This window comes from Schistocerca piceifrons, chromosome X, assembly GCF_021461385.2.
Source record: "Schistocerca piceifrons isolate TAMUIC-IGC-003096 chromosome X, iqSchPice1.1, whole genome shotgun sequence".
NCBI classification, from domain to species: domain Eukaryota; kingdom Metazoa; phylum Arthropoda; class Insecta; order Orthoptera; family Acrididae; genus Schistocerca; species Schistocerca piceifrons.
The window spans coordinates 254860692-254872717 of NC_060149.1; the positions used below are offsets into that span (position 1 = coordinate 254860692).

The 12026-nt window shown below is 37.1% G+C and overlaps 1 protein-coding gene across 1 annotated transcript in view; it reads right to left on the reverse strand.

Annotated features, from left to right (window-relative positions):
- Positions 1 to 12026, reverse strand: part of LOC124722933 (haloacid dehalogenase-like hydrolase domain-containing 5) — a 130955-nt gene that overhangs the window by 42702 nt on the left and 76227 nt on the right. The window contains exon 4 of the mRNA XM_047248093.1: positions 10695 to 10906. Within this exon, the coding sequence (XP_047104049.1) occupies positions 10695 to 10906 (212 nt within the window). The remainder of the gene's footprint in view (positions 1 to 10694; positions 10907 to 12026) is intronic.

The window sequence follows — 12026 nt, forward strand, 5'->3', positions numbered from 1 at the left end:
GAAGAATGGCACCTACTAAGACACTTTCAAGCCAATAACTGAAGCTGAAATAGGTGGAAGCGCATGATTATTCCTTCATGTCCTGGATGTAGAGCAACTGAAGTTATGGAAAATTTTTAACGAATTTAATGAGAGAATCGCCATGACCATCTTTCCACTTACGAATAATAAGTGCAGCTAGAAATAAATGCTAGACATCCCAAACAAAAATTCAGGATGGAGATTTTCTTTTGTCAGTAGTCCCATTTTTAAATGTTGGAGTTGTTTTTTAGGGCACACTAGTCGGTAGACAAGTATTGTTTGGATTTAATTTCCATCAATGGAATTAAGATATACTTTAAAGAAGTTATTGATGATGAATGTGACGACACTTAATAAGTGAGTCCAAGAGTTCTTTATATGAAGACTGGATAGGAAGCTGTAGCTTTGTGTTTTGATGAAAATAGTGACAACTTTATGATAAATCTAAAGAAGCTGCTACAAAGATACAAACAACTCTTGATAAATGGAAAGAGCTTATAGGCTATCAAACAGAAGAACCAAAAATCATTTTACCTTATCGTCAAGAAACATTTTCATATCAACCAGAGTTAATGATATGGCATTCAGGGCTGAGCTGCTGCAGATGGTGGTCATGTATGTTTGAGGTGTGCTTGCTTGTGCTTTTCTGAAGAAGGCTTTGGCCAAAAGCCAGATGTGTAACAGTCTTTTTGATTTGCCTGTCTGGTACACAACATGTCATCTTTACAGGAGCAGCACTGTTTCCATTTACTAATATTGCAGAGTTAATGAAATGGTACTTTTGCAGATTTAAAGTTATTCCACATAAGTGATTGAGGATAAAGTAATATTTAATTCTGTCAGCTAAGAGAGAACCCACAGATCAAGAAATTCAGTGAATGTTCAATCTTGAAATCACAGGGTGATTGGACAGTGACTACAGCAAACAAATTCATGCTGTTATGCAGCAGTGTGGGTCAGTGAGCATTGTTTTGGATAACAGAGTGATAAACAGAATTATTCTCCTGCAGAGGGCTCTGTCAGATAATTTGAAACAATGACTGAAAAAATTTAATGGAGCTAAATATAGGGTAATTATAAAGCCCATAAAACATCTAATAAAACTGGTATCAGTAAATGGCTAACATAATACAACAAATGAACACATGAAATACAAACTTTTATTTTTACATGGTGTCAGCCAGATGTTTTGGAGAACTGCTGACAGGGATGCCACCAACTGTGGTTGCTGAAAATGGTGGCAAACCAGGAAGAGAATGCATTTTTTGTGCTAGTATTACCAAGTGGTAGTGAGTGTTTAAAGAGCTTTCAGTGCCAAGTTTCACAAGATACCATCAATTTATAAAAGCATAGTGAAGTGGGTTTACAGGCTCCACCAGCAAGGACAAATCAACAAAAATGGTAATATCTATTCTCACCCCCCCTAGGAACTGCAGGAATGACAATTTTGTCTAAACTGCACCATCTCACGCCAAGCTGCATCAGCGGTGGAAGAAATCGGAGGAAAATGGTTGGTTGTGCAATGTACAACTTTCAAGCCAACTGAGCATGGGAGAACAGACAGTAGACTGTGTGAGGGCTGTGATGATATGAAGTCCCACAAAGTCTACCTATCGAGATTGTGCACAATTAAACATCGTTCAGCCAACATTTTCGAAAAACTTTCATAAGTGATTGTAAGAGTGAAGCAGTACAAATTCAGTTCCTGCGAGCAAACTGCACCATCTGTAGTTCTGCACTGATATGCAAAATCATCTTGAAAATTATGAATTTGCAAGCAAATTGATATTAAGTGACAAAGTCACTCTTCATCTTTCAAGATAGGTCAGCTGATAAACACACGTGTAGGGGACAGAGAATACACATGCTACTGTCAAACATGTCCAGGATTTCAAGAAAGTCAACATGTTCTGTGCCTTTTGCAACAAGACAATGGACCCTCCTTCTTCACTGAGAGAACTGTAATGTGAAAAGGATGGACACATATTTGCAATCATCATAAAGAAAACTTGTAGAGTTTGTTTTCACATACTGTATCATTTGTCACTTTGCACTTTAAAATTTATCTGCACCATTTTTTTCAAATGTTTCAAACTTTGTAATTACCCTGTATTTAAGTATTTTGACCTTGAGTATTTATTGGCAACTTCTATTGCATGTGGATAGCAGAAAGTGCAAAGAATTTTTACTTAACAGTAAGAGTTGCCAGTTTAAATGATTAAATATGTTTCTGAAGTATTCATGAGAGCTCTGGATCAAGTTGGTCAGAGATTTACTTATTTTTCACTGTTTATGCAGGCGACATTTTAACTGCCACTGAACCACAGATGAACACCTACATGTATTATGTCTTGCATTAGATGATTCAAAAGTAGAATTTGAAAAAAACAAAGTTTTTAGGACATTTAATCATGCCAAAAGGTAGAAACCTGCAACAATAAAAATAAAGAAGACTGAAAATTTTCCAGCGTCTACATGTTGTAAACAATCTCAAACATTCTTAGGATTCACTGGTTTCGACAAACACTTCTTAAGTGTTTACAGTTTGTCACCTCTGCACCCACATAACTTTTTTAAGAAAGACTGTGTGTGAATACGGGGAGAACAGTAACAGCAAGAATTTGAAGAGATTTGATCTCAGCTACTATATGCTACAATTTTCCATCACATTAATCTGGGTCAGCATATCTACAGTGAGTTGGGTAACTGAATATGGGATAGGCAAAAAGGTCTTCAAAATCTGAGGGACAGAATTTCAAGGAGCACCATGCAGTTGCTATTGACGAAATGGGAAAAGTATATGTTGTGTGTGACAAAACTAATTTTTATCTATTTAGATGGCATACCATGATATGAACAGACCACAAAGCAATGTTGTCATTTCTTATGAAGTGCAAACTCATGCATTGTTGCACAGGACAATGGGAGTTGATACTATAATATGATTTTGAAGTGGAGTATAGTCCCTGAAATGACAACACTGCCCCTGAAGCATTGTCACTCATGCCTACTGAAAGATCTTGGGGAAATTAATACTGCACAACATATGGTCAAAGGAATCTGCCTAAATTAGACTGACAGAATATCACAAGAGAAGGACATACGACGGTCGTCCACAAAATAAGCTCCATTTCTATTTCTATCCACAGCAGTGCTACGGTCGCAGTTCCAAGAATGTGGGGCAGTTACTCTGACTCAGAGAGAAGGCATATACACCATTTTCAGATCGCTGCTGCAGATGTGTGCTTTGTAGTGCTCGTTACAATGTCAGCCGTAATTGAAAATGCCGCTGCATGTGAAATCAGATCTGTGATTCGTTTTGTAACTGCAAAGAAAGTTAAACCAAAGGAAATTCATTGGCAAATCTGCGAGGTTTACGGACAAAATGCTACAAGTGATTCAATGGTTAGAAGATGGGTTAGACTATTCAATGAAGGACATGATCCAGTGCACGATGAAGAACAGAGCAAATGTGACCAAACAACTCTTACGGGAATTTCACTGGGACGCATTTGATCATCCTCTGTACAGCCCAGACCTCGCTCCTAGTGACTTTCATCTCTTCTTACACCTAAAATCTGTCCTTGGTGGTCAACACTTCAATGATGATGATGAGCTGAAAGGACACGTTACAACATGGTTGAATACACAGGCGGCAACCTTCTACGAAGAAGGCATACAAAAACTTGTGCCACGCTATGACAAGTGCCTACAAAATTTCGGAAGCTGTGTAGAAAAGTAGTTTAACAGTTATAAAATTTTGTACAATAAATATTTTTTCTGTATCTGAACATGTTTGTTTTATATAACCAAACGGAATTTACTTTGTGGACATACCTCGTAAGAAAGTTATTGAGGAATGTAAATGTAATGAAACACTTGCACGAAAACTTAAACGTAATTAATCAGAATTATGATGACCAATAGAAACTGAAGATTTGAATATATTATTGTAAACACCACAGCATTTTATACCACAGAGCTCAAGTCAGTTCAGATCACCAGGAATCATGTATACCAAAAGTTGCTGAAGTATATTACTGTCAGTTACACTTTAGACATAACAAGTGTATTTGGAAGCTGCAAGAACGTGTCACTTTCAGTGACACTGTCAGAAGAGAGCATTCTATTTTAAGAACCAACCTGAGACATTTGCCATAAGACTAAATTCCCCACTGTTGTTGTTGTTGTTGTAGTACTTTTCAGTTTCAAAACTGGTTTGATGCAGCTCTCCGTGCTACTCTATCCCATGCAAGCCTTTTCATCTCTGAACAACTACAGCAACCTCCATTTCTTTTAAGTCTGCTTACTGTATTTATCTTTTGGTCTCCTTCTACAGTTTTTATTCCTCACACTTCCCTCCTGTACTAAATTGGTGAACTCTTGATATCTCAGAACATGTCCTCTTAATCGATCCCTTCTTCTGGTCAGGTTGTGCCACAAATTTCTTTTTTCTCCCCTTCTGTTCAGAACGTCCTCATTAGTTATGTGATCTACCCACCTAATCTTTAGAATTACCCTTGTTATGCTTTGGTTGATGCTCACGTTATACCCTCATTTCAAGACACTGTCCATTCTGTTCAACTGCTCTTTCAAGACCTTTGCTGTCTCTGACAGAATCAACATGTCATCGGCAAACTTTAAAGTTTTTATATTTTCTCCCTGGATTTTAATTCCTACCTAAATTCCTTTTTTTCTTGCTTGTCTTCACAGCTTGCTAGCTGTACAGATTGAATAACATCAAGGACAGGCTACAACACTGTCTCATTTCCTTCTCAACCACTGTTTCCCTTTCAAGCCCTCTCGACTCCTATAACTGCTGTCTGGTTTCAGTATAAGCTGTAAATAGCCTTTCGTTCCCTATATTTTACACCTGCTACCTTCAGAGTTTCAAAGGGAGTATTCCAGTCAACATTGTCAAAAGCTTTCTGTAAGTCTACAAACACTATAAACGTAGGTTTGCCTTTCCTTAACCTATCTTCTACGAGAAGTTGTGGAGTCGGTATTGCCTCACATGTTCCGACATTTCTCTGGAATTCAAATTGATCTTTCCCAAGGTCAGCTTCTACCAGTTATTCCATTCTTCTGTAAAGAATTCGTGTTAGTATTTTGCAACTAAGACTTATAAAACTGATAGTTTAGTAATATTCACACTTGTCGGCATCTGCTTTCTTTGGAATTTGAATTATTGGTATTCTTCTTGAAGTCTGAGGGTATTTCACCTGTCTCGTACATCTTGCACACTAGATGGAAGAGTTTTGTAATGGGTGGTTCTCCCACAGCTATCAGTGGTTCTGATGGAATGTTGTCTGCCTCCAGGGCCTTGTTTCGACTTATGTCTCCAATCTCATCTTCATCTGCATAATCTTCCATTTCCATAATAATGCCCTCAAGCACAATGCTCTTGTATAGACCCAATATATAGTCCTTCCACCTCTCTGCTTTCCCTTCTTTGGTTAGGACTGTTTTTCCATCTGAGCTCTCGATATTCATACAGGTTGTTCTCTTTTCTCCAAAGGTCGTTCTAACTTTCTTGTAGGCAGCATCTATCTTACCCCTAGTGACATATGATTCTACATCCTTTCATCAATTAAATTAAATATCTCTTCTGCTACCAAAGGATTTTTACTAGCTCTTGTCTTTTTGGCTACTTGATCCTCACTGCCTTCACTATTTCATCCCTCAAAGCTATCCATTCTTGTTTTACTGCATTTATTTCCCCTTTTCTTGTCAATTTTCCCTAATGCTCCCTCTGAAACACTCTAAAACATCTGTTTCTTTCAGTTTATCCAGGTCCCATCTCCTCAAAATTCCTACCTTTTTGCAGTTTCTTCAGTTTTAATCTACAGTTCACAACCAACAAATTGTGACCAGAGTCCAAATCTGCTCCTGGAAATGTCTTACAATTTAAAATCTGGTTCCTAAGGCTCTATCTAACCATTACATAATCAATCTGAAACCTTCTGATGTCTCCATATCTCTTCCAAGTGTTCAGCCTTCTCTCATGATTCTTAAACCAGGTGTTAGAGATAATAAAACTGTGCTCTGTGCAAAATTTAACCAGGTGGCTTCCTCTTTCATTCCCTTCCCCCAGTCCATATTCACCTACAATTTTTCCTTCTCTTCCTTTTCCTACTATCAAATTTGAGTCACCCATCACTATTACATTTTCATCTCCCTTAACTACCTTACCAATTTCTCTGAGCTCATCACACATTTCTTCAATCTCTTCATCATCTGCAGAGCTAGTTGGCACATAAACCTGAACTACTGGGGGTGAGTGTGGGCTTCCATCTTGGCTACAATAATGTGTTAACTATGCCGTTCATTAGTAGCTTACCCGCATTCCTACTTTCTTATTCATTATTAAACCTACTGCGGCATTACCCCTATTTGCTTTTGTATTTATGATCCTGTACTCACCTGACCAGAAGAACTTCACAAATTCCCACAATATCTAACTACACAATGTGAAGGTTTTAAGCATCACATGCTCCTGAATTTGGTTCTCAAGCCTTTGACACTGCACCACTTTGCTTGGTTCTATCCCTTCAGGAATGTTCCTAGCATGGCAGAATCAAAATAGGTTAAGCACTTCATCAATGCAATAAAACTAAGTAGTATATTTTCAGATAATCAATCATATATTGGGTTAAAGGAATGGAAAGCTCTACTAGAAGAAAACAATGCAAATCAAATTTAAGTTTCAACATACCAACCATGAATGAATCAAACAAAATGAATTAGAATGTTAGTGCAACTCCGTAAAGTACACTGTGGGAAACCAAATAAGAGTTGAACCAAAAAGTCACCAGAGTCTGAAGATGTAATAATCTTTTTAATTGCAACATTTTCACCTTTGACTAATTTTTTCACTTTAAATGACATTTTTGCCTTTGCGTGTATTTTTCATTTCAGTTACTACAACTGTAATTTCAAACTTACGGTCATTTTCAATTGTACGATTTCATGTTCATGCAAAGATCAAAAATTTCAAAAGTCTTTTGACATACAGAAACAGCTTTTCAGCTGTACTTGCACACAGTTCAAATAGTTGTTTCCAACAACATTTCCATAACATCTATACAAATTTTAGCAGACGACCATACTGATGTTTACATTTTCACAATACTACATATAGTAGTTGGCTCTATCCACATTAACACTCGTCAGAAGCTGTTGTAATATAAATTTAACCTGCTTTAATACTGTTTGTAAAAGGACCTGTTATATTTACGTTATGTGTAGTATAAAACATTTACACAAAGTTATTGCAATTTCTGAGAAATGTTAGTTACTACTGATTTTTATGTCAAATGGGTAAGTCAGTGAAATGTTGTTGATATGATGCATATGTTTAGGTTTGATTTTTATGTGCCTGGGCTTGTGAACTACACTCGTTTTTTAGGTTCATCTTTTGTGGAGTTCTCTTGGAAATGATTCGCATATATTTTTGAAAGGTTTTACACTGGCTTTAGTTATGCATGTCACAGACTTCATACACATGGGTATTGTTTACAAATCAGAGTTCCCCTTAGAACCTACTTCCTAGACAGTAAGTGTTGTTTCCATTCTGTGATCTGTCAAATTTTATACCGACTTACGTATGTACAAAGGCATTAATATTTGTTTACACACTGTGATTTGTTACAACTAATACTGACAGCTTTACCATTCAAACTTAGTGGACTGGTTTAGATACTTTTGTGTTAGGTATACTACATTTACAAAACTTAAATATACCACACCATTCTCAATATATTCATGGTTTCACTGTAGTATTGTGTAATTTGTCTTGGATCATTATTATTCTTTCTAGGATTTGATTTTTCTTTTTCTTTGCTTTCTCACCTTGGATCTTCCATCTCCATGAGACTCCAAAGCTCAAATTTTTAAGAGTTTCAGAGATATAAGGTTACTGTTCTTACAGTTTGCTACTTTGTTCATGTTTTTGTTCAAGCCTCTTTAGGTAATAGCATCAGGAAGAACAAGAAACTACCTCTCTGGACACAACAATGGGTTTTCCATACACAGTGTTTGAGTGTACTTGAGAACAAGAGTTTGTTTATTGCAGTAGTCATGGTCCAAGACGTGTACACATGCAGAATTATTCTTGCAGTTATCGTAATGAGAATAATTTTATAAGTGACGACAAGGCTTACAACATAGCTGTTCAAGACAGAAGCAAAACAGTTGTTATAAGAAATTTATGTGAATGTTATATGACAACAGGAATGTGCAAGTTGTTTGTTTATAAATGGTCGCAAGACAATGCAAACAATCAACAATAAATTTGATTGTTCATCATAAATTCTAACCTTCTTAATGAACTTTACCTTCACAGTCTTCATATCCTCAGTCTGGAAGGAGGAGCTGGGGAGTAAGCAAGAAATGTGATGAGGCTTTCAAAACACAATTAATACATGGACCTGATATACTGCTATTATTTGTCTGCCTCCAACGCTTTACTAGAGACCAAGGCAGTGCAACACCACATCACTCCAAAATTATAATGAAGTATTAAATCAAAATGTGAGACATATGCCTGGTGCTCACATTCCTCCTGTCTTAGCCATATTGAATGTCTGAAAGGCAATAATGAGTGATGTGGGCATCATGTGTTCCAAGCCCTTTAAGTTCGGCACAATTTTCTTAGTGATAGAAGGTGGTTCACAAAGGCTATTACTGTCTTGTACACATCATTTCATGAGGGTTTGCAATGACCATCAATTCTAAAGATATGCTACACATTACAAACCTACCAAACGAAAGCGTTTGTATGTTGATCGACACACAAATAAACACAAACACACACACAAAATTCAAGCTTTCGCAACCCATGGTTGCTTCATCAGGAAAGAGGGAAGGAGAGGGAAAGACGAAAGGATGTGGGTTTTAAGGGAGAGGGTAAGAAGTCATTCCATTCCCGGGATCGGAAAGACTTACCTTAGGGGGAAAAAAGGACAGGTATACACTCGCACACACACGCACATATCCATCCGCACATATACAGACACAAGTGTGTGTGTGTGTGTGTGTGTGTGTGTGTGTGTGTGTGTGTGTGTGTGTGTGTGTGTGTATATATATATATATATATATATATATATATATATATATATATATATATATATATATATATGCTTGTTCTGCAGGTTCAGAATTTTATTCTTCACAACTGGCTACGTTTTGTGTGTATGAAGGAAAATATCAAGGTGACCCATCTTTCAGATTCCATCTTAAAATGCATCATTTTTCATATTTGAGAAAGGCATGGACTCATCACCTCCCATGGGACAACATCTAGCCATTACTTCACTGTACTGTAGAATAGCTGCAGCTCTTAAAACATCTTTATCATCATCCTCCTCCTCAAATTCCTAGGAAGGTACATTGGTTACTTACAAAAAATAATGTGTTCCCTGTAAGTTCACAATCAAATGATGGCTTACATTTATTTGTAAGAAGATTACTTTAAATTATTCAATAAAAGTTACATAGACTATGAAAATAGTGTTATAAAGAAACCAAGTATGTCAGCCCAAATTGCTGATATAAGCTGTTTCTAAACCACACACTAACTTATGTCTCAAAATTGAGACAAGATTCTTAAAAGGCTAGGCATTTCCCTACTGGGAACCTTCCACCGTAGCCAAGATTGCCAATATACATCTGAGCAGTGGCATTCAACTCAAAATAAGCTGGTTCAAATTCTGGTAGTGGTTGAAATTTTCAGAGGCAGTATTTGGCTGGCAAGGGGAAGAGGAGTGGAGTGCAAAACTTCTGATCACTAGTCTATAAGCTAATGTCCTAGATTAAATTCCAAACCTCTGTGCAGTGTTTCATGAAGTGAGGGCATGTGACACTGTTGATGGTGATCCATGGACATTAAGCTCAGCAGCCCCCCAGATGCTATTTGAGAGAAGTAAGCTATGTGCTGGTATCAGACTTCAGACCCTCTCCCCTCTCCCTTCTCTCATCATCATCATCATCATCATCATCATCATCATATCATCATATCATCATCATACATCCATCACACTCGACTCAAACTCTACAGCTCAGCATTTCACACAACTCTCACATAGCCACAAGGAAAGGGGCCAATGCAGGTGGAGAAGGAACACATTTTCTGGCAGGCAGTTTAACCCATCCTGTGGGATATCCCAGCCAACAATGCCATATAACATTTATATCTGTATTCTAGTGGGAGTAGCCCACAAACAGCATATAACTGCAATCAAGTTCCTTTGCACACACAGTTTTTATGTATCTGAAAATTTTAAAGTTTGCTGTGCTAATAAATAAGATATAAGTTCATTCAGTTAGATATATCCATTCTCACTATTACAGGGAAACTACACCAACACACACTTAGTGCTCCTAGTATTCCAATAATTCATACAACAGTACTTGTGATACTGACTGGAGGAAACAGTAGTCAGTAAAAACAGTTTGCCAGCACTACAAAAAATTAGAGCATTAGCTGCAAAAACTACTGTTGTAGTCAAACCTTTCTCTTTATATACTATTTACCAGTGTACTCTACCAATTCTCTGTTTGTTAAACACAGGGCTGCAAAAGCTATCTTAAAAAATAACAAACTCAATATTCAGCAGTTTGCAGTTAGTTAATGCAATGTGTTTTATAAACATTCTTAACATTCATATAGTTACCTTGGCATGGAAGCCTCTGCCATCCATAGCAAGTCCATATTGCATGCAAGAATTGGGATGTGTGGATACTGTACAGCCGAAGGAGGCATTTCAGCGTATCCCTTTGACAAAAGTCCATCCACTATAAGCTGTAAGGATGTCTCCCATCTAACCGGTTCTCCTAACAAAACTATTGCATCTATGGGTTTCATTGATTTTCCAAGCTGGCTAAACTGTGAACCCAACAAATTTGCAAAGTTAGTGTTTCATGTATATTAATTTAATTTTAATAAAGCACACTAATTCCAGTGGTAAGGTCCACTGCTCACACATATTATAAAATTACAGATTAAGCTGTACACTATGCAATAATGTAATTGCACAAACTTATTAAACATATCTATAAACAGCCAGACAAAACAAATCCATAAATGTGTTATTTCTCAGAGGTAAAGTAATTAAAAAGTATCATTTTAGCATACATCCACAGATCATATCCTCGCCCTCTTCCTCCACTCAAAGCAATGACACCTAAAACATGTATAACAGTTATTAGTGTGAGACGGCACTGTTTTATAGATAGAAAGCTTTAACATTAGGCTGGTGTATCATCATATTTACACATCCAAACTGAAAGGTTCCTGACCAGATGTTAAGCATCATGTCAAATATATGGACTATAAAACCAGCCTGCCACATTTGTAATGGTGTAAGTCCATGTAACCACTGGGTAGTTTACAACAGATCCCTACTGTAACTACCACACCTACATGTGAAGACCTCTGTACTGGGGAACTTGTGCACCAATGGAGTTTGCTAAAAACCAATGAAGTTACAGGATTTCTGATATCAGGCCTATGCTAAGATGATCTGACCTACATTAGGGATGCACTAACCAAGCCACACAATAGCCAACCATTAGCAAATCTCACCTATAAAAATTAATCAAATGATCTCATAAGCAATCATTTAATTTCAAGTTTTAGCTTGAGATGATTAGCAGGAAATGTTTCTCCCAATATTTCAATGGGTAGACATTTCTTCAGTTTCATGCACTAAGGCCAGTTATGGAGTGAAGTAGTGCAGTGGTTAAGACACTGGACTCACATCCAGGGGGAACAGATTATTAATCACCTCCCAACCAACAAAAAGAGCGTAAAGAGAGCAATGAGAGAAGCATTCAACGAATTCGAACATAAAACATTGGCAAACAATCTAAACAAGAACCCTAAAAAGTTTTGGTCATATGTAAAATCGGTAAGCGGATCTAAATCCCCTATTCAGTCACTCGTTGACCACGATGGCACCGAAACAGAGGACGACCGAAGAAAGGCAGAAATACTGAATTCAGTG